Below are 23,584 nucleotides of genomic sequence, written 5' to 3' on the forward strand. Positions count from 1 at the left end.
CTTGATGGGACTGGGTTGTTAGGACAGTGCATTTGCTTAAAGATAGACTTGTGGGTCCTTAACGGCAAGGAACAATTCTTGGCTGATGGAGGCAGCTATTAAGGGCAGCGTACAAAGTCCAAGAGATCAAACTTTCCACACTATCTATATCTCCGTGGGTGCTTAGGCTAGTGCCCCACATATACAAGAATAACCCACAAATACTGGAGAGGACAGCAATATTAGTCCTCACAACCAAAGGAGGTGTTTCTAAAAGTAGATACTCAATTCATGGTAGGCAAAAGATTGAACTCTTCCTAGGTACAAATCCTGCAGCTGTGTGTCATGTTCATTTTAGTGCCGAATTGAGGCTTTCTTGACCTATGTTCAGTGTAATTAAAAACAAATTCCTCAAATTCAAGAACTGTTTGGAAGGGATTCTGTAATGCTAGGGCAGTGTGTATAGACATGTTCTCATGCCTGCCCTAATTGCATAGATTTGGTTGTAGGAGCTGCTGGACTCCAGCACTTCACTTCCATTGACTGGTCACAGCCTACAAATCCTGGAGTTTCTTAACACCATGAGGACTAGAAATGACTTAAAGGAAATAATAGTGCATCTTCACTGTGAATGCATTATGCACAATTTTATTACAGTTATATTAAAATAACTTGAGATGCATTTTGCTTTATTTACACTGTTTTCAGGCTGTTTTCCTTTTGCCTAAATAAAACCCTTTTGATGCTCTTGCTTGTCTGGCTGGCTGTAAACCAGGTATTTAAACAAAAATAAAGAGTTGCCAGTTTTGCCAGCTGGGGATGAGAACCCGGCTGGTGATATGCGGGTTTGGGAGGCAGTTAATCCAGCTTTTATGCTTTTTTATGATTTTATATAAAAAGAGGTTAAAAATCACATTTGGCTCTTTCTTTGTACCACTGTTTTGTTGCTGTTGTGGGAATGCAGCAAAAGGTTGTTCATACTTTTTATTATTATTAGGTAAAGTCCTGCATAAATTACGTGAAGGCACAAATACAATTTTCTTTAGCTATTGCCCATGTGGCTTGCCTTGTTCAGAGAACGATATGTTTTATTTTCCCGTTGCCTTCTTTTATAAATCACAAATGCAAACCACACCTCAACTTACTTGTAAAAAGAATCTACCATTATCTCATAATTTTATATATTTTGCTAGCTTCAAAAGAAAGGAGTAGCTAACTTTACAGATAAGAGAAATGGTAACAGTGCTAATAGATATAGTAGAAAAATACATAATGCTTTTATTTTGTGGTAGAAAAAACAGTGATTTAAAGACAAGCGTCACAGATTTTGTATACAGTTTTTCAGCAAATAGCTTGCAATATGCTCAAACTCATAAAACATTTAATTAATTTTAAAATGTGGGAGTTATTTTAGTTAGTTTTGTCATATGTACTTATTCAGATAATTTGTTGAATTTTACACTTTCCAAAATTTCACCCTCTATTTGGAAATATCAATGATGTAAGGAGTCTGTTTGTTTTGGCACAGTTGTAAATAGTATGTGTTAATGTGTTAATATTTATGATTTTTTTTAATCTTATATACAGAAGAGGGATTTTTAATATACTTCTTTTCATTGTGTTTCTGCTACTAATCCTTAAGGACAGCGAAAACTAGGAGCATGAATTACTGTGGGATTTCCAAAATTGCCATACTGGATCAGACTGCGTGTTGTTTCTGCTAATAGCATACACCAGATACTTCAGGGCAGGGTTGGATTTACTGAAGGAGAAAAAAGAGAGGCAAATAAATGAGCTCAACAACCCTCATTAGGGCTGGCTGGGGTAGTGCGTGTGTCCTGTGTGTTGCCATGGCCACTTAGTGTCCCCAGGTAGGTGAGGACTGTGTCTGCCCTTGCTTCAGAGGAAATTATTACACATGTTAGGCAATCACAAGATAATGTACTCGTGGATAAAAGTTATTTCTGATCTTTTAGATGTCGCTGTATTTGTTAAAGCCTGAAGGCCTTACATATTCCCAGATTTTCACTACCTTGTATCTAAAGGGCTGTTCCTGTATGCTTACAGTTTGAATCTGGATGAGCTCTTTGTGATGGCGATTGCATGTCTGTTGTAAAAAGTATTTAGTTTTCTGTGAATTAGTTTATTGTTGGTTGGGGTTCTTTTTAAATCAGTCACATGGTGCTGCCTTTCAGAATCTGCCTTCAAGTGATACAGTAATAATTCTATATAAATAATTATTTAATTCTTTATAAATATAGTTCTACTGTATTAGTTGCATTTCTTTGAGCTTTCTACCTGTTTATTATTTAAGTCTAATTTCTTGTTTTAAGGTTTTTTAATAGATCTTTTTGTAGGAAATATTGGCAACTTGACATGTACAGTCATAGCGCCTTCTGTTTTAATGTTTATTAACTTCTAACAGTTTCATCTTTTTTGAATGAACGGGCATGATCTACTAGAAATTCACAGAAATTGGAATTATATATTCAGTAGCCTTCATTTTCCTTATTGCTTATGGTTTTGTTATGTGTGTATGCTGCTCTTATGTTGTCTCCATTTCTCCAGTTTAATATGAAGGTGTATTAAGGTTAAGACACACTGCTTAGATTCCTTATTCCAGTTCTCTGGGGCTGCTGGCAGAAGGGTTGTTTTTAGGTGCACGACATTGGAGGCATTATGTTAACAAATGATATCAACTTTATCACATCTCCATGCTTATGTCTTATAAGCATAGTATCATAGTAAACATGGTATCGTATAAACATTGTTGTATTTTTTTGCACTGGCGCAGTTCAGCTGTTATGACTGTTATGGAATACAAGGGAACTGTTGGGAGAAAAGCATTGAGGACTTTTAATATAAACGAAGATCATAAAGAAACTAAACTTGTCTCAGTAAGATTAAGGTGGTACTAAATTGAAGACTTTGGACACGTGGGGTAAGAAAGAGCACGTGACCGAGCAAAGAGGTGCTTCACCACATCTAACTGATGCATTAGTACCTGTGGATAGCGTCTCTTTCTAAAGCTGTATATGATGTGAATGGGATGGTAGAGGACACAGGAAAGGGGAAAATGCTGTCAAGACCATTTTGAGCAAGTCATTCTCAATTTTTTAGTTTGCTTTTAGCAGTGCAGTCCGTGGTATGCCTGAAATTTCAGTGAGCTCAGGTGTGTGAGTCAGTGCTGCAGTTGCAAGTACTGAGTTAGGTTCTGGGAGTCCTTGTAGCACACTGAAAATAAAGTCTCAGAAACCCATTGGTATAGAGTGTCATCGAACAGACTGAAACGATTGTGTATGAAATCGTGTATGTCTTACGGATGCTTTTGGTTTCTATCTCAGGTATTAGAAGATAATGACTATGGTCGTGCAGTGGACTGGTGGGGATTAGGAGTTGTCATGTATGAAATGATGTGTGGAAGATTACCGTTCTACAACCAAGATCATGAGAAACTATTTGAACTGATACTAATGGAGGACATAAAATTTCCTCGAACTCTGTCTGCAGATGCAAAATCATTATTATCAGGTCTACTGATAAAGGATCCAAATAAGCGGTAAGTGAAATTAATTGGGTATACAGGCATAATAAATACTCTAATTGCACTGGGTAATGTAAAAATAGGCCAGTGGTGCCTGGTCTTTCTGACTGAAGGATCTGTCAATCACAGGAGAGGGCCATATGCAGCCATACAGTCTCAGATTTCCACTTTTTCAATGCAGCAGTAATTTACAAAATGCAGGAGAAACTTTTTTAATCATTCACCGCAAATACAGGGGTCTTTTTAGGTTTAGAATGTGTACTGGAACAAAGTGAAAGCTCTCACTTGTTCTTCCCAGTAGGACTTAACCCTAAGTTGACTGTGGTGTCTTGTGGGGACTACAGCACTTGTTCTTCCCGATCATGGCAGGAGACATGTATAGACAGCCACAGCTATATTAGGGCACTTAAATAAATTACATGTTAGATCATGTAAACTCGTAACTCGTTAAAGAATGCAATTTCTGAGTGAAATTTAAATAGAGCGGTTTGAAAGCAAGTATCACCCAGCTGCTGTCTGTGCCCTTTTGTGATGGCCTTTTCCCTCAGATTGTTGCCTAGGAGAGCCATTTTCCAGTGGCTCCAGCACTGGACCAGCAGTGTCTAGTCCTCTGTGGTTCTAAAACAAATCTCTGCCGTGGTAAATCAGTGGGATTTGTTTGTAGGTACCTTTTTTTCCCCAATATCTGTCATTCTTGTGAGTCTCATGGCATACTTTCGGGCTGCAGACATTGTCTGCCTCTCTTCTCTATTGTCTGTCTCTCTTCTCTAGTCCTCCTTCATCCTCTGGTCCTTCTCAAGAAGTTTTCAGTAGTGAGCATTGCCTGCAGGTGCTCCAGGCAGGACTGGTTGTCATGTCTTTTCAAGGGATTTGTCTGGATGCAACCAAGTGCTACAGCCAGGACAGCACAAGTGGTCGGCCTCCCTGCTCTAACTGAATTTGCTGTATGCAGCACAAACAAACTGTGACCAATCAGCAAAATACATGGAGAGTAGAGTAAAACTGTGTTTCTGTAGCAACTCCTAATGCATTTTAACCTCCAAACAATCTGACCCATCAAATATATTAACCTTTAGAATTGAAAAGATGCTTCCTTGTGATTAATCTTTGCAGACAGGAGTGTTTATTACAAACTTACGTTTGCAAGCTTACTTGTATTCAAGTGCTAGCTAATGCTAAATAGGGTGGGAGCACAGAGTAACATCAACTCAGCTTTCTTTGTGAGCAACTAGAAAGGAAGATATTGAGAGAAGTCTGGAGACTGCAGGCTAAATGCCATGCTTTCCCAAGATGTAGAGAATTTTACAATGAGTAGTTGAGAAACAAGGAGGAATACAACTTGGAAATTAGAATAACTTTACACTCAGTTATTGCAAGAGTGACATAGTAGTCCAGAATATTTTAGTAATTTGGCAGCAGGGTAATACCAATACAGATGTTTTTTCTTGGTTGTGGAAATTATTCCTTCTGACAATAAATGCTTTAGAGAGGAATTTATCTTACTTAAATGGTTCTTTTAAAATTTGTCTTTATATCTTTAGCAGTTCCTTTTAATGAAACACAAACTGTGTGTGTCACTCTTCTTGTCAATATTTAACACATATGTTCTGCGTGTTCAGTTAAGATTAGCTTTTTTTCTCTGCTGCAGCTTCCTTCTGTTATGGCAGTAGGATAGCCAGCCTCAGGGAGAAGTTAGATGAGAGCTGAGAAGTCCTAAAAGTTGACTTCTCTGCTGAAAAGGGCAGATGGTCCTATGACTGGATGTGTGGTTCTTTCTTCACCCACAGTAGCAGCTCAAGGAAGCTCACTAAACTCATTTAGTCAAACTGGACTTGCTAATGCAACAAAAAATGGTCAGTTCTCCTCTTCTCTCTCTCTTCTCTCTCTCTCTCTCTCCTTTCTCTCTTCTCTCTCCTCTCTTCTCTTGTCTCATCTCTCTGTTCTCATTGTGGGGTTACTTCCAGGTTAGTGAGCTGACTCTGCTCAGAGTCATCAAGTGGGATTGATGCTATAGATGTAAGTGAGAGAGGAGAGGTATGGACAGGGCTGGGACCCTCCTCTTTTGGCAGCAGGTGGCTACTTCTGTAGCTCAAATCGCCTTGGGGAAGTTCACCCAAAGTAGGTGAAATTAACTTCCTAGGATGATTTAACAGACAGAGTCTGGCTTTGGCAAGCTACAGGCCACAGTGAATAGTGTGGTTATTTACAATGGCCTTTAAATAACCTTCTCAGCAGGCCTACAATTTATTAATTTATACTAATTGACTCAGATTGAGACTATTTTATGGTAATTGGTTAATTGTTACAGCACCCAGATGCAACAGCAGTGAACACTGTACAAAAATGATGTGCGAGTCATTACTGATTCAGTGCCTGGCACCTCCTTGGCAAAATTTTATTTCAGCATTATTGGGTTGGTTTGGGTTTTTAATAGTTAGCCAGAATGTTAGTTGGTGTTTCAAGCAAACTAAACTTAAGTATGTTTTTAAAATTAATGAATTACTAAAAGAGCTCATCATGGACAGTAACAAACACTGTAGTTGGAATAATCAAGTAGAATAGACCATGGCATGGATACTTCTGCTATCACAATTTCTCTAGAGATCATTGGAACTCATATTAAACAGGTGAAAATTACATATTAAATGGGTGAAAATTGTTCCCAGATAGTAAAAAAGAAATGGTCATTTTTCCAACCATAACAATAACTTGATCTCACTATAAAAATAATGCTTGTTTAATATGTGTTTTTTTCCCTCACACTCTTTAGACTTGGTGGAGGCCCAGATGATGCAAAAGAAATCATGCGTCATAGTTTCTTTGCTGGAGTAAACTGGCAAGACGTATATGATAAAAAGGTATGTCATTATTATATTTATATGACATTGAATAATCTGGCTTCTGCAAGGTAGTTTCAACTGATAGTCGTAGGACTACTGTTCTCTGGAGTTAGTAATTTTTTTCTTTGCAAATTTTTTTTGTTAATACAAATGAATAATTATTCTGAACAAGGTGTGCTTACTTAATCTTTGGGTTTTCAGTAATAATATGTCAGTTCACCAGAAATAAATTTTGCAAACCAACCTAAACTCAGCAAAGATTTTTCTTCTATTATGTAAATATCCAAATTTTTTCCTTTCCTTTTTTTTTTCCGGGGCCTTCAAGAGAAAAGTAGGTGTATGAGTCAAGATAATGTGAAAAATGTAATATAAGTTTATCCTGAACTGTATTTCTATTTCTTCCCTTTATTGAAAAGTTGTTTTATGGAAAAGGGAGATTAAGGGATTGGAGGGGACTCATAGCAAAAATCTACTTTCTAATTGTTTGTGTATAAATAGAAACCTTTTTGAAACTTATTTTTAAACAAAATATCTAAGAAAATTAAAATAGCGTTAAAACACTGAGCCAAAACAGCTTGTGAAGAAAAAAGTGAGTGCTGGGAATTCAATTGAAACAGCTTTCTCTAAACCCAGTCCTGTTCCTGTAATGATCAACACTTTGGGAATGATTTTAGAAAATGAATTTATCTCAGTAGTGAAACTCAATTCCATGGAAGTTGTTTTATATACAGAAACTGATTTTATCTTAGTATTTCTGTAAGAATTTACTTGTTGCTATAAACCCCTTCTATTTTGATAAAGACTTCTCTTTTTTCCCCCCAACTGTTTTACATTGCCAGTTGAGCTGTGTAATTTTAAAAGATAGGTTTTTTCTACTTTTTTTGCTTTGTTCAAATAAAAGGAAAATGGAAGACATACGACTGAGCAGAATATGTTTATGCTACAATGTCAGTGATACAAACTGTTTTTTCAGTTGTTGTTGAACTGGAATTTTAAAATGTGTGGTTGTTGGTGTGGTACTTCTCTGACAAATACCGGAATTGAAATAGAAGCCTCTATATGATGATACAAAATATGGTACTCTGAAGTTACTTGATACAAGTGTGATTTTTCCCTGGCAGTATCACAAGGTTTCAGGAAACTTTACACTAAATAATCATAGCAAGTATATTAATCAGGTTACTTTACGAGCTCAACCACTAGTTGGTTATGTAAGGACACTGTAGAGAAGCACTCTGAGGATACAATCTAAAAATACAACTTGAGGACCTTTCTAGAGTAAAAAAAATCCCAGTCAATTGGATTGCAATGTTCTAGGAGTGGGTGAGAGAAAAAAAAGCTGTTACATTATTCTTATTCTCTTGAAAAAGATTTCCTAATTATCTTGCATTAGAAATAGAACTTTCAATTCTACACTGTGTTCAGCATCATATTTAGTTAAGAATATATAGATACTCTTAATTACATGCACTTTGATCCTTTCCAAATAAACATGGCAAATGTCTTTCAGCCAAGATCTTTTTCTAAGCTATTAAAATAAAAGGAGGCATTTTGCAGAGTTACATATAAAAATATATAAATGCTGGCACTTCGCTTTTATGATCATGGAAGTGTATATGGCTTATTGGGTTATTATAATTGGAGAAATTGTAGTCCATCTTTGTTTGTTCTGGCCACCGTTGCTTTGAGAAACCAAATTTGCTAGTAAAAAAATTATTTGAATTTCCTCAGTTGAACAGTTAACTTCAAGGATCATAAGAATTGTTTTTGTGCAGTATTGGCACACAGTGTGTTCTTTATGGAAAGATAACTCATGTAAATGAGTTCTGACAGTATGTTTTTCTGTTTAATTAAAAAATAGTTTTGTTCCTATTTGTTCCTTACAAAGCCATTTGTCTGGCTGATTAAAATATCCAGTTGTTCCATCTGTACACACAGTCTTACAGGTTCTGAAGTATGCAGGGTGTAAGACTGTGCTCTGAAATACAAACCACAAAGATAATAACACTTAATGAACTTTCATTGAGTATGTTTATTGGAATGCTTGTATGAATATTCTTGAGGTATTTTGGTATTCTTAAATAACTCAGAGCATTAAAAAAGTGATTTTCAAACACGTTTATTCTATGCTTGCTTCTGTTTCTGTTTTTTGTTAGTAGTAGAGTCTTCAGCAGTAGAGTCACTTGATGAAATTGATAGTGGATATAATGATTTGCACAGTAAAAATATTTCAGAGTAATTTTGCCTAAGTTTTATGCACCATGACACTGTAATTTTCTGGCTGCATTTCAGGAGCGTGTTTCTGTTAGCAATGAAAGAACGGAAGTTCACTTTCGGAGTAATGGAAACAAAAAAATCATGTGTATTGCAAGTAGTTGTGATAGTTTGTACGTGTTCACACTGTGCTTGTGTGCCTCTAATTTTATCATTTTTACAGAGATTAGGTGCATCTCTGTACTTACTAGGTTATCACTTTACTGGTGTGGTTAAAGCCAGAATTATGTATCTGTAAACTATTTCATGTATTTCATGTGACAGTAGCTCTGTCAGGTCAAATGGATCCAAATGGTCAAATGGAATTATTAGCTTTCTGATACTGCTAACTAGTTAACCTAATTTGGTACTACACAATGATAAAAAAATACTGTATGGCACACTGGAGCAGAGAAAGATCGTTGCCTTTAAATGAAAAATGTATAATAGTTAGCATTTGTGATCTGATGTATTTATTTTTGGCAGAAAAACCATGAGGGCATATGAAAGAGAGCAGCCTGTGCCAGGTTCTTCCTGTGATCATCTCAGCCCTGATGAGTTTTTATCTCTGTGCCTGAGTATAAGAAATTGAATAGTTTGGCAAACTCTGAAGACTTCAAAAGCCCACATACTTCAAAAAATATTTGTTTTATTTTTAGCTGGAATCAGGAAGCTTTTGAAATGTCTCTGTTTCTCATTTAAGAGTTGTATTAGAGTATTTTTATTTGGGTTGCAGAAATATTCTTAAGTTGTCAGATGTTCTGTTTAGGGTCTTTCACTGAACAAAAACCACATGGGCATTAATTAAAAGGTAGAAATTTGGGTATGTCTTCAGGCTTGAAGCACTCAAATAGCCTCATGGCAAGGGATGTCCAGACCTTTTAGCAAGGCCTGTTTTTTCTCCTGCACATAATATAGATGAAAGAAGAAAGAAACTACATGGAAATTTGGGCTGAGATAGATAGATAGATATATAGATATATATATATATATGTCGTCTTCTGATTTGTGGTAATACCTCTGATTGTTCCTGAAGCAAATTAGGGAGTGCTAACAAATTAATTTGTTAGTACTGGGAAGGGAATAGGGACAAGTGGCAGTAATGGTGAAGGCTGAGATGCCTGACTTTGCTGCAGGTGCAGTGCTTGTGCAGGCTCCTGTCTTAGTGTGAAGGCAGTGACTTTCAGCATGGTCTGACAGCTGCAAGAAGCTGTTCCTTACCCTTCAGCTGTGACTACCTTTGTTTTCCTCAAGACACAAAACCAGTAGATGATGAAATCCCGTGACTGAAGCCCTGGGTTCAGGCCTGGCAAAATCTAAAACATAACTGTGATCTTAAATGCACATTTAAATACTTCTGTGTGTCAGATTTTGAAGGGAAGGGGCAGGAGGGAAATAGGAAAATACCAACATTTGGGATTAGGCTGTTACTATTTGAGTCATACTATTTTTGTACAATTATCTGCACTGCAACAAAACCTGCAGAAATTACCCTCGTTAGTTGCTTTTGTGTTGTTGCCAAGCGAAGTAGTAAAAAGATCAGAAAACTGCTAACCAGTCTGATCTTTTCATTGTGTTACCACTGATACTTTAAACTATATGGGCAGACCTAGAGGTTGATTACCACCCTTCCCCCAGCTGCTTGAATTTACAGGGAGGAAAATATACATAAGGGTGTCTGATTCTTAAACTTACGTTGCTGTAGTCCTGGGGGTTTGTGGTTTCTCTCTGTCTGTGATAACAGCATTGTATCACTTGGAAAACAGCTTATCCATGGGTGAACCTCCCTGCTGAAGCCTGTTTTCCTGTGGATTTGTGTGGTGTCTCCTCCCACCACTGAAATCCCAGCTCTTCCTCCTCCGCCTGCCTAGGACCACTTCATGCAGGGTCCGTGGGGTATTTCTTGCTCCCGGCTGTGCTCCGGCTGCTGGCTGGGCAGCAGGCTGCCTGCTTTGGGGCCAGGTATGGGGATGAACCAGTTCCTACAGGAATGCTTATGGATTGGTGTGGCAGTTTGAGCCACATTAGAAATCTAAAAATCCAATTTTCAGGCTCTTCCACCCCCTCCCACAATTATCCCAACACTACTGAAGAGAAACTTTCAGGCCAGAGGCTTCTATAGGGGAAGGGGAAGTATATACATTTATTTACACAAATAAATACTATACAAGCTAAAGACAACTATATATATATATTACATCTCCATCAATCAGTCCTTTTAAGCTTTCTCCCTCAATTCAGTCCAGGAAAAAAACTCTTCAGGCTGATAGATACCCAGTCTCTCTCTCGTGGGAGTGTTCGAGGAACCTGAACACTCCCCCACCAACCTCCAGCTGTTTGTTGAAGTCTCTCCTCCTCCTGAAGTCCAGGAAGATAGCTTTGAGTCCTTGCTCTCCTGCTGCAGTGTGATCTCTCTCTCTCTCTCATACTTTGGTTCGTAGGCTGCTGCAGTGTGGTTCTGCTCATTAAGTGTCCACGTCCTGGCATGTGGATTTCTCCTCAGGTTTTCGGTTGTCCTGCGTGGCAGAGACATCCTCCGGGCCCCTTCTCCCTCTCTCTGGGCGGGGTCCGTCTCAAATTTCGCTTGCGACTCTTTCTCCCGAGTGCCGGGCCTACCTCCACGGCACTCAGCTTGGCTCAGCTTCAATGCTGAGCCTCTCCTCCACTTTCCAGCGGAGGGACAGAAAAGCCCCCTTCCACAGCTTAGCTGTAGAAAAGGAGGGAGGAGAGAGCTTAGCTGCAAAAGCCTGGCTCTCTCCTCTTACCTCAGGTCAGGTTCAGGTGCTTGTGAGTCTCTTCTCTCACTGCACAGACTCAAAATGCTGCCTCTAACTCTGCTCTGGGCTAGGCAGAGCTGGGGGGGCCGCAGGGCTCCCCTCTCCCCCCCGGAGAGGGGGTGCCCTGGCACCCAATCACCTCTGAGTCCCCCTCTTCTCGAGGAGGGGCCAATCTCAAGCCAATCTCATGACAATTGGCTTGAAGCTCAACTCAAATTACTGTCTTTTCTCCAAGTGGCAGCTCTAGTTTGAGGGGGATGGACAGGTATTTCTACCTTCTACTCAGCACGATTCAGCTGCACTCTGTTGGTGGATGAGAGTCTTATGCTAGTATTAATTTTTAGTTCATTTAAAGGAAAATTCTCTTTAAATTAAAAGGAGAAAGAAGACCAGATTGATGTTCTTAAGCATCATACTTTTCGTTTGGCAGATCAAGTGCATCACAGATACTTTGAAGTAGCTTCAACCACTTCCTATACAATACCAAGACAAATGATTCCTGGTAAATTATTTTTGGGCAAATTTTCTGTCATAGTGAAGTGTTTATGTAGTTGTTCAGTAAGTGTGAGAAAGTTCAAGGTGTAGAATCAAACCTGTCTGTTCATCTCAGTGTACCTGTAACAGGCAGGTACTGTATCTGCACCTTTCCTTCCCCTGAGAGATGGGTGACAACTTTCCCAGGACTTGAACTGTGGAAAAACTGTGGTGTTTTTCACACGCTGCTCTCGATGGATGCCAAATGGAAATGCCATTCACTTAGAGAAAATGAAGACACTAAGGATTTGGTACTGCTTTTGCTGTCATTTTTAACATCAAGCCTTGGAAATGGCCAGGGCAGATTCAGCTTGACAGATGGATATGAAATTGGATTTTTGTCTTGAACATCAACTCTTAAAGTCACTTAACTCATACTGAGTTTAGACTTTTATTTCTTTATTTGTACAGACACATACATATCTATGCATATGTGTGTGTGTAATGCATAAACTTTGAAAATCTGTATTTCTGTTCCTTAGAGTAAATTGTCAGGAGATGCAGTTTCCTGTCTGGTTGGAGTGTGTTCCTGAATTTGCACAGGCCGTGAGGGGAGGAAAATTATCCTGTACTAAAGCTTGGCAGCCAGGACTGAGGAGGGTGATTCTCTTGCTGACTGACAAGGACTGTGCTTATGAAAAGCTCATCTTACTCCTTTTGTGCCCAGGTTACTCTGTGCCTTTGGGTACTCACATCACTCTTGGACTTCTGACTTCTCGTGTCAGAAGTGGGGAATAGCTGTGGCAGTAGCGCCTGGATACTAGTTCCTTGTAGAACCAAACATGAAATGTCACTGACTGTAGAGTGGCATCTTCATGTTGTGATCATCAGAGTGGTAGTTGATGTTGGGTGTTTTAATATTTATCATTAAACCTCAGCTTCAGTCCCTTGGGATGTATGGTGAAGCTTCTTGAGTGTCACAGTGTTAATCTCTGCAGAAGTTGCACCTTATTTGTCTTTCTAACAGTTTCATTACAGCTGAAATTTGTGGACATTTTACTTTGCGTTTTTAAATGAAGTCTGCCAACTAGTGGACAAGGTGACACCCCGTCAGAAAGATGATTGCCAGGTTTCTGTAGCAGGGTGTGTTGGTGACAAAATCTGTGTTGAATGGTTCTGTCTGCAGTCTTCTGAATGTGGTGTTGAATGGTCTGTATACACTTGGGTGTGTCATTTATACCACACTCTGCTTCTGCTTTGTCTGAAAGCTTGTTGGGGAAAGATTTCTTACAGTGTTTCTCTCATTTTCTTCTGGAGGTGATGCCTAAGCTCTGCATGCTGGTTCCTCATTCCTTGACAAGAATTATTTTAAACGTCCTCCTATTAAAACTGGGAGTGTGTCTCGTGACTATCCCAACAATTACATACATGCCAGAGAAAGAATTTACTTGGGGAAAGGGAGGTGTACCTTTTGTGTCAGCTCAGGAGTCTGGAGTGGGATGTCCACGAGACTTAAGCCCCTGTTGGTTTGGTGTAGGTGGGGTAGAACAGATGGAAAGCAGCAATCCCCAGTTCTGGCTGTCCTTACAGCTGTGCCGGTAGAGGTGATGCTGTGAGGGAAGGAGGCAAAGTGTATGGGAAGAATTAAGAAACTTCCCTGCTGCTCTCTGTTGAGTTGTATCTGTGCATCCTAATCTCAGCTACCGTTTCCCCTTTTCCAAAGGCTGTAGGGGATGGTTGGTATACTTTAGGGTACAGCTTGGATAAACACTAGTGTAAGCTGTTGTTGAGAGCCATATGGCTGGACGGTTTGTTTCTGCAGTCACTGAAGTTTCCAATTACCTTTTATTTCCAGGATATGAAGGATACTGCTGTAAGATGGATGAATCCTAAAACACCATTGACATAAATTTGCATCTGGTTCCTCCCTTCTCATTACAGGCTAGTTTCATGTGTTCTACTTGTTTCACTTCCCTAGCCGGCTGAACTTTTATCATCACTGAAATTTTCATCGGCTGACTTTTTGGATGTTACTGATAAACAGTTTTCTAATAAGCTTTGCTACTGAGCATCGAATTGGAGCACCAACTTGATGAATTTTGTTTTAATAATGCTTTTCATACCTGATTAAAATTATTACTGTAATTTCTTGTTCCTTAGGAGTCATTTAGTACTGTGCTTCTCTTCCTGAAATGATGTTTTCAAAGTATTTTCCATAACCATTACTATTTCAGATAGATGGGGAGAACAAGGAAGTGGTTTAAAGTCATAGTGAGGCCTGTTCTTTTCAGTGGATTAAAAGAAAAAAAAGGTAGTAAAAAACCCCTGAGTAAACCAGTAGTTAGCCAGTAAGTTTTTGAGGAAGAAAGTTGTCATCTAATGCATTTTCTTTTTCCTCTCCAGTTACACATCCACACATTCCTCCATATAATGATATTACCTTGCCATACCTTTTGTTTTTCATTAACTACTTAAATCTAAATTGCAGTTGTTGAAGACTGCAATGTGAGTGTTTCCTCCTTCTCTTCAGAAAGTAGTTGTAGCATGAACGGTCCCTGTTGTACTTGATAACAAGACTACTTTGTTCTGCTGGAGATGTGTGCTGCACCATTGAAAAGACATTGTTTCTTGTCCTTGAGAAACAAGAAAGTTTTTCCTAAGCTTGTATTTTCATTATCTTCAAAGGAAATGTTTTAATTTTTTGTGAAATGGCATTTTCTGTTTCTCGTCAGTAGAAATTATCCCAATCAGGGAAGTAGCAAAGTTGTTATAAACCTGTTAGCTTATGGATTTTTTTCATACTGAATTTATTGCTGAGAACTGTGATTGGACACTTGGCCTTATCTAGAGTACATTACTTGTTTTCCTGTAATCTTGTGTGGCCTTTTTTTGTTTGGTTTTGCATGTTTGCTTGTTTTGTTTGGATTTTTTTTAGGGGGGAGCTGGACTTTCTGAGTATTTTTCTTTGACACAGAAAAATGAGAAAAAAATGGCAATGTGGGATGTTCCACTGGAGTAACTCTGTGCTTGGGAATAGTGTGACTGTATTGCTGGAGGGACATACAACTTTGGAAATCTTCTTTAATAGTGCAGAATTGCTTGGGATAGCCAGAATGCATACAAAAATAATTTTCAAAAAGTGTAGAAATTTGTGCAATAAAATAGAATACTTTGGTTTTAAACATTGGATGTAACTGGATTTATACCTGGAAGACTCTTCCGATATTGAGTTCATATATGTTAGCTCTTTCAGCATTTATCCTACAGTGCCCCAAACCTTTACTTTAAAATCCTTCTCTGCTGTTGTATGTTTTCCATTCATGACAATGTAAGGGAAAACTGAATTTAGTTTTATAAAAGTATTAATCAGATTTATTGTACTGAGTATATGAAAGTGAGAGATTTGGTTTTGCTTGATAATTGCTTGCACTGTTACTGAAGATTTGGATCAGATAAAATAGGTCTCTTAGTATGTACACGTCATGTGCATCTGTGCATCTAGTGCCTCGAACACGGGGAAGGGAGGGAGTTTAGCGGCAATTCCACTTCCTTTGCTGTGGGGCAAATGAACAAATTAATTGTTTGGTGTTAGTGTTCTGGAGTTGAGGAGAGAGGTAACATGAAACTAGTGAAAACCACATGCAAGCTTATAATATCAGTGACCCATCATGTAATCTGTTGTATTGAAAGGAAAATCAATACACTATTCTCAGGGTGTGTTTTAAATTGCATATGGGAAGATAACACCAAAGGGCTCCAAGGTACAAACAAAAACATTGTCACACCACATCCACACACATTTATGTCACACCCACACACATTTGCAATATCATACATACTAAACTGCCGTATCATTTTTGGACTAGCATCATGCAGTGTGATATTCCATGCTAAATATGCCTTGCAGTTAAAATCTTTGGCCTATAGGCAGTTCTTCCGGTGGAGAAGGTAGAGAGCAAGACTGGTTCAAAAGAGGGGCAAGGAAGTCCTGCCTGGGGGCTGTGAGCAGATACTAGTGATTTGCTGTTGGGAAATACCACGCTGTACTCTAAAAGCAGTAGGCAGGATTAGATCCAGGAACTCACTTAAGCATGAACTGGCCTTTTTTCAAATGTGAAATCAATTTTCACATCACATTATTTCTTCTAAATGTAGGTTCAGATGAAGGTGTTAACACTGAAAAAAACCCAAACCAAACCATCATGCTTATTGTACTCTGTGTAGTTTTTTTTCCTTAGCTGTTTATACAGCCAAGTTATGGTGAAGTATCTAGAGGTGCCTTTGCCTCACAGCTATGCAAGTAATTACATTGGCCTGAAGAGTTTCTAGGTAATTATCTTTATGCAGCTCAATTTATCTGCAAGTCATGTGAGAGTGATATTTGGAATTTAACTGTGTTGTGCTATTAACTGGATCCTGAACTGATATTTTTGGGATTGACTCTAATGGCTTCTGTCTCTTACTAGAAGTTAAGAGACTCAGCTGCCTCTCCACAGACCTACTCGTTTGATCTGGGGTGTAGGGAAAAAGAACTTACTTGTTTTCCTGGTAGTAATTTGGCTGGTTTGAGGTATAGTAATTTTATTTTGTTTCTTGGTGCCTTTCAGCTTGTACCTCCTTTTAAACCTCAAGTGACATCTGAGACAGACACCAGGTATTTTGATGAAGAATTTACAGCTCAGACTATTACAATAACGCCGCCTGAAAAATGTAAGTCAGAAATGTGACTTAACAATGTTTATAATAAAGCACTGTGTAAGGTTTTTTTCTATTTGAATGGAAAAGTTGTTCTCACTGTTACTAATAAAAATCTTCATATGGAAGTATGTAAGAGTAACTCTCAATGACAGTTTTCTTTTTAAGAAGGAGCAATTACAAAACTTAGAATACTAGATCACTCTGGTTTGAGTTTTGAGGGCATTTTTGGTATGGACTTTCATGTTTTGATTTTGTTTGGGGTTTTCATTTGTTTGCCTATTGGGGATTTTTTATTTTTAAATAAGAGAAGTCACTAGCTTCAAGTGTTTACTGGTTGGCAGTCAAGGTCCCAGTTCAGCAAAGTACTTGGAACATGGACCCTGCTTTAAGCATGTGGACACTGCTAGTGGCTGCCTAGTTTTAGTGAGATAGGCATATTTTAAAATAATTTGAAGATGAAAAGAAAAAAATAAGATCTGCTAGAGACAAGTAGATGTCTCTTTGTGTACATATCAATTACTTGAAAATGAAACTCCATATCAAGTTTCGTTCTTCAGCAGAGCTCTTAGAGAAGCTGTTAATGAGGATGTAACTACTGCACTGGGACTTGCACAGTTTCTTTGTTGCAGTGAATGTAATTTCTCCACAGTTTGTATTTTTGTCATCTTCTGTGACATGCACAAGAATTATGATCTGATCAGCCAAGGGCTTAACAGAGTTATTTACCAAGCCAGAGCAGTTAAAATCTTGCTTCTGAGTTCTTGAGTGAATTTTTTTTCTAAATGGGATATTTGTGGGTTTTTGTTTATTTTGAATTGGAGGCTGAGAAAGGCGGATCACAAAAGTAGACATTAAAGGCTGTAGCTATTGTTGCTTACCCTTTCCTAAAGCTAGCCCATTTTTTGGTGTTTTAGGATTCACAGGTTAGCTGCAGTTTTTTGTTTGTATATAGAATGAGTGTATTTTCTGGATTTCATGTTTCTAGTGTTTGAACACAGTCATAGAAGCGCAGAAAGGTTTGGGTTGGAAGGGACCTTAAAGATCATCTAGTTACAAGCCTCCTGCCATGGGCAGAGACACCTTCCACTAGACCAGGTTGCTCAAAGTCCATAATTTAAGTCTTTCTGCTGTGAAAAGAGAACCCTTACTTCTCCCATCTATCTTGATAAGAATTTGTTCATATTTGTAACTCGAACAAATTTTACTAAAATTTGGATTAACTTGGAGTCTGTTGATTTGATATCATAAAGTCCTGATCTCTTGAAACCCCACCTATGCAATGAGAATGGCTATGAGTTCATCAAAGGGTGAAGCAATACAAAACGTGTATGCCTCCAAGGCTTCAGCTTTAAATTTATTGAATTCAGGGCAGATGACTGAGTCTTAAGAATAATGAAGGGGCTTGATGACCAACAGCAGTGCAGAGATCAGCTGCTGAATTGCTGGCATGGGGAGCCCTTCCAGGGAGCTGGCAGGGCTGCCTCACCTGAGCCTGCGGTGAGCAGCGTTGCCAGCAGCACAGAGGTGTATTTTTTCCTGTGCCAGGTAGATTTGCTGCCATTTTTAGTGAACTGCAGTGGTTCAAGAACCACATGGGGCTTTCCCTTTTCTGTTGTTGTGGTTGGGACACTATTTTTAATTATTTTTATTTTAAAATCTACAAGTAATTGTATTATTTACAGTGCGGTAGCACCTCTGTCTGATGTGATTATGCAAAAGGAGATTAAAATGTGTTTTAGGGAAGGAGGACAAGTAACTGTGTATCAGAAGGTTGCTGCTAAAATAAAGATCTTTTCTAGACATTTATTTTTATTGAAACTCTGTCTTGTCTCTACAGTAATCAGTCTGATAGCAAAACAAACAGGCTGTGTACATTAACCTGCTTTAAACTGATAGTGTAAAAGCAAGATTGTATTTGAAGTTACAGAACTGAGTAGCATTGTTGAAGTCAAGTAGCCTAATCATAACAACTGCTCCAACCTGCATTAACTCTAGTTTTTATGTGTAGAATATATGCAGATACAAAAGATACATAATTCTGAAAGGTTGCATATAAATATCTCATTAGAACAACGGTCTCAGTAGGAGTCTTTAAGAATAAGCACTTAAAAAATCCACGTGAGAACGTCCATCCAAATTCTCTGAGTTCGGTAACATCTGGTGCCTGGTTTCCACTGGCACTGCAGGAACTATGTAAATAAAAATATTTATGAATTTGGCTTAGTCCATGTTTCCTCTGATCCCAGTAAATACTGTAAAAATAAATAGTTTACTAAAAAATAATATCTAAGACTTGAAACACATAGAATCTACGTGAATTGTTCATTTTGTAGCTGTTTTTCCTTTTAACTCCCTTTGAAATGGAGGAATATTTAATTTTATCTGCAGTAAGATTATGATTTCCTGAGCTCGGCTCATAAAACTAGGGAAACTGTCTGCCCCAGTCAGCAGTCGGCTTCCATGCTGGTATGTTTTGACTAGCTTAGAACAGGTAGTAGTGATTGAAGTTCTCACGTGATAGGCATAATAAAACCAACCAACAAATCAACCTACCCTGAAATAAATAGTGACATGTGGAAGTGATATCCCTTCAGTGAACATCATCCTGCTGTATGACCATAAGCTTACATACATGACTGAAGTTTTACTTAAACTTGAGTCTTCAACTTCAGCATTGAACCCTGAAAGGTATACTGCATATCAGGTGAATAATGAAATTTTTTTGCAAATATAATGATGTTTTGAACTTCTCCCTTAACACAGATGACGAGGATGGTATGGACTGCATGGACAATGAGAGGCGGCCGCATTTCCCCCAGTTTTCCTACTCTGCAAGTGGACGAGAATAACTTTTTTGTTCTGCTGCTTCACTGTCATCTTAGGTTTATCACTGAAAATGATTCCTGAACATCACCACCAGTACTAGATACTATTATGATAGCAGGGGCACTTTCAGAGACCATTCCAAATTGAACAAGTTTCTTTCCCAAACCTACCTAAAATCCATTTTGGTTTTGCATGACATATGAGATTCTTCTCTACTACGCTCTCCTGCTGTTGCTGCTGCCCACAGTCTCAGTATAATAGCAACGTCAAGAAGTTACTAACAGTTTCTTTGAAGGTAGATGACTTGACTTCAGCATTGTAAACTTTGTGAACAAGTAGTCATCTATTTTTCCTCACAGTGGAGGCTAAACAAAAACCGTGTTGGTCCAGCTTATCTTCTTCCAGAAGACGAATCAAAATTGTCATTAGTCAAAACAGACTAGGCTATAAAATTTTCTTGCATCTGTTTGTGCTGATTAGAATGAGGAAACATAGGGGTGGTGATGTACATATGCAAGGTTTCTGTTAGGCATATCATTACTTGAAGCAGGTCTCTGTCATTAACATCTGGCTGGAATTTGTTTGGGAAATGTTTGAAAGAAGGACTTAAACTGTTGATATATATAAATATATATATATTATTTTTTAATTACTGTTGGATACTACAGAAGAAGCAGAAGGGCTGGGCTCGCCCAGCCTGCCACTTAGAACTTCCAGGTTCATGTGCAATCATGGAGAATCGAACATTATACATGCAAGAAATGAAGGCATAAAAGCAGCATTTGAAGTTGTTCAAGGGGTCTTATAATTTGCACCAGATAACATCTTTCTCATGCTTTTCTCTTTCATGATATGCATCACCTCTGATGGCTGAAGAATGTAGACAGGCATAATGGTATTGCTTTTCACCAAAATGTGTGCACCAAGGTAAACAGGTGTTTGCCTTACTTGTTTTTATTTTGAGTTTGTGAATTAGCTTTTTTCTCCAGGTGTTTAACTCTGAATATTCTTTTTTGCTTTCCTTTCCTCCCCCCCCCCTTGGTTATACTGCATTAGTATTTATTTTTAGAGATAAGGTTTATATGTGTCATGTTTGCAAATGCTGCTACATCTTAGAACAGGCTTATAGCAGTTAATTTTGTAATATATGGAAGGACTGTACAAGCTGAAGGGAATAATGCACTTTTCTCCCATGTGGAAATTTTAACAAGGCTCTGAAATTGTACATACTGCTTAGAATCAGATTTTTGTGAATGAAATACTGTCTTTTGACTGTTTGGCAATGGAGGTGAGGAATTCCAACCTCATGAGCCAAAGGGTTAAAAACAAACAGACAAAAAAGCTACATCTTGTGCTCCATTTAGGATAAACGTAATGTAAGAGCCTGACAGCACAAGAGAAAATGTCTGTTCTATATGAAGGAATTGCATTTGAACAATGAGACCACAGTGATTACAAGAAAAGCACTTTATTTTATTAATTAAAATAGTAAATTTCTGGGATCAGCCGTTCTCAAGGAAAATTTGCCCTCAACCAAAAGAGTCCTGAAATCCAGCAAGTTACATGTAACAGTGGTACCTGATTGACTGAATTTAAAACATCATGACAAATGCTCCACTGATAGGGAAACGTCTTTCCATTTCCTAAGATCTGTGTCTAACAGAACATGTGCATAAACTTTAGCGTTGATCTTCAGCAATGATAATCTTAATAATAAACCCTTTGGTGCTAGGAGTTGGGATGTTACGCAGTGCAGCATATTGAGTGCATGCACCCTTGCTAACAACATCGGACAACCCCAACTCCATGGGATTATCATTTGAAGTATCTCTGCGTTCAGCTCTTGTTAGCTCCCACAAAGACTGTAATATTGCTGAGTATTCCTGGTTGCGTTGTGTGAGTGAGTAGATGGGTCTGAGAGGAGAGACGTTCTACGCAGATGCCTTAGCCTCTTGATGTGGAAAGTTGAGTGCCCAAGCATGAAGCCCACTGCTGGCAGTGCATGTGCTGGGATGGTCAAGGGGTTGATGGGCATTTTAGCAAGGCAGCTAAAAATGCAGAGTAATTTAGACAATTTTTCATGTTTTGTGTTTTATCTTTAGTAATGGATGGATAATCAAACAGAAATATGTCATGATGTATATTGTAACTGCATACAATGTCATTATGTCACCTTGTAACACTAAAGATGTGTAGATGTTGTTGTCCCTGTGCAGAGAGAGAGGTGGGCAGCAAATGCGTTGCAGGTCTGTTCTGCACCGGTGGTGTAGAGGTGTCTACACTGACACAGTGAGCGAGTGACTGAAATAATCAAGTACTTAACAGACGGGCATTAATTAGTTCTCTGCAAAGGTCTCGGACTTACAGACCGAAACTATGGTGATTCAAAATCTGTGTTACATGCCTGTGTTTTCTCCCCTGTGTTTTCAGCTTGTAATAGCAATAAGTCTCTTGACACAGGGCACCTCTAGCTAACGATCGACTGCCGTGCCTCTGGCCAGCCGCTCCTTGCGGGCAGAGGACGCCCTGTGGTTTAGCTCACCATCGCGTAGCTACTTAGTGCGTGGTTTGCAGTAAGTGTCTGTCGGTGAATTATTTGAAAACCTTTTAAGACATCACTTTGCATTGTGTTTGTCTGCCTTTCGAAATATCAGTGATCAAGTTTGTGCTGCAGAGAGTCAGCAGACACTTCATGCTGCCTGGGCTTGGGGGATTCTCTCTTACCAGTGTTAGAAACAGATGACAGAGGAATGGACAAGCAGTGCTGAGAGAAACTTTTGAAGCTCTTCTTTTGCTGTCTGCAGTTGTGGTTGGATTTGGACAGGAGGTGGTGGCTGGTTGTCTTGGTGAGCCTTTTGAGCACAGTACATTTCAGACTTTGACTCCAGCTTGTACTGACTTCCATGACATACAGTATGCCCTCTTGTACTGCAGCCATCTCAGAGGAAATAGGTCATTTCTGTTTGGATTTTGGCAGTTTTGCACACAGCTTCGCTTTCCACACTAATCCATCTTCCAGTACATTCCTGTTGCTTAAAGAACATTTATTCCAGTATTGTTTTACATTTTTTTCCCATCTTTACTTGTGGCTTCTTAAAGCTGACTGTTCTTGCAGGGGCCATGTGCTTCTCCTAGAGTACAAAAGTAAGGTCTTTCCTTACTAACTGCAGGGTCTATATATTACACCTCAATGTACACACTTTGCTGCTACTGTTTGTACTGTCTACAGTAGAATTTCCTTATCTTGCTCCTGGTAGTGCATTACAGGCAAGCATGAAATGTAAAGTATTTATTTAAATAAAAACCTCTAAATTGGTAATTGAATTACCTCCCTGTAGCTTTAGAGTTTGTGACATTTCTTGACCTTGCTAGTTCTTTCATTAGATCCATGCAAGATCTAGTCATATGGTTAAGGATATTAAGCAGACACGACTATGAACCCAAGAAACCGTATTACTGTTGGTCATACTTAAACTGTTTATTTCCTTAAGTATATGACCCACAAGGATGTGAAATAACTACAAGAAACTGTTTTTGTACACTGTACATCCTTAGTATTTTTACACGTATATGATAGGGATGCACATTATTTTCCTTCGTACAGACAGCTTAAATAAAGCACTATGTCAATCTGCTACTTCTGTGTTTTCTAATGCTAATTTGTTCTGGAGGTTTGTAAATATATATATATATGTTCAAGCTTGCCACAAAGGACGTATTTTTTTATATCTGCACATTACTATTAAATATCTTAGGGGATAAAATTCCTAAGTTGTTCCATGTCAAAGAAAAAAAAAGGAAATGAGAAAGCTATATTGCAGATTACAAAAGATTTCTCAAGTTTTGGGTTAAATATTTACTTCATATTTTAAAGTAATTTTATATAGGTTAGATGTTTCAATCCTGAAATGCACAAAGAATTTACTTAATTTCTTCTTACAAGAAAATGTACATCGTTATTTTTTTATCACTGTATATATAATGATCTGTGCATGTTTAGTTACAAGTTTTATTTGCTGTGAAGTCCTAGTGATAACTGTAACTCGCTGTGACATATTTCAAATACTGGGTGAACAGTTTCAGCTTGTAAATTATTAAGTTACAGTATTGTCAAAAAAAAAAGTTTTTATGACTAAGCAAGATGTATTTGTGCTTTGGACTGAGGCTGTTGCCATACAGGTGGTTCATGTTAA

At 38.4% G+C, this 23,584-nt stretch overlaps 1 protein-coding gene across 2 annotated transcripts in view; it reads left to right on the forward strand.

Moving 5' to 3' along the window:
* AKT3 (AKT serine/threonine kinase 3) overlaps positions 1-23,584 on the forward strand; it is a 153,143-nt gene extending 129,559 nt beyond the window's left edge. For both annotated transcript variants that reach the window (XM_027683993.1, XM_027683983.1), the window contains exons 11-14: positions 3,324-3,538; positions 6,294-6,381; positions 16,475-16,577; positions 19,329-23,584. In XM_027683993.1, the coding sequence (XP_027539794.1) occupies positions 3,324-3,538; positions 6,294-6,381; positions 16,475-16,577; positions 19,329-19,414 (492 nt within the window). In that variant the 3' untranslated portion in view covers positions 19,415-23,584. The remainder of the gene's footprint in view (positions 1-3,323; positions 3,539-6,293; positions 6,382-16,474; positions 16,578-19,328) is intronic.

This window comes from Neopelma chrysocephalum, unplaced genomic scaffold, assembly GCF_003984885.1.
Source record: "Neopelma chrysocephalum unplaced genomic scaffold, ASM398488v2 Primary Assembly neopelma1_23, whole genome shotgun sequence".
Lineage (NCBI taxonomy): Eukaryota > Metazoa > Chordata > Aves > Passeriformes > Pipridae > Neopelma > Neopelma chrysocephalum.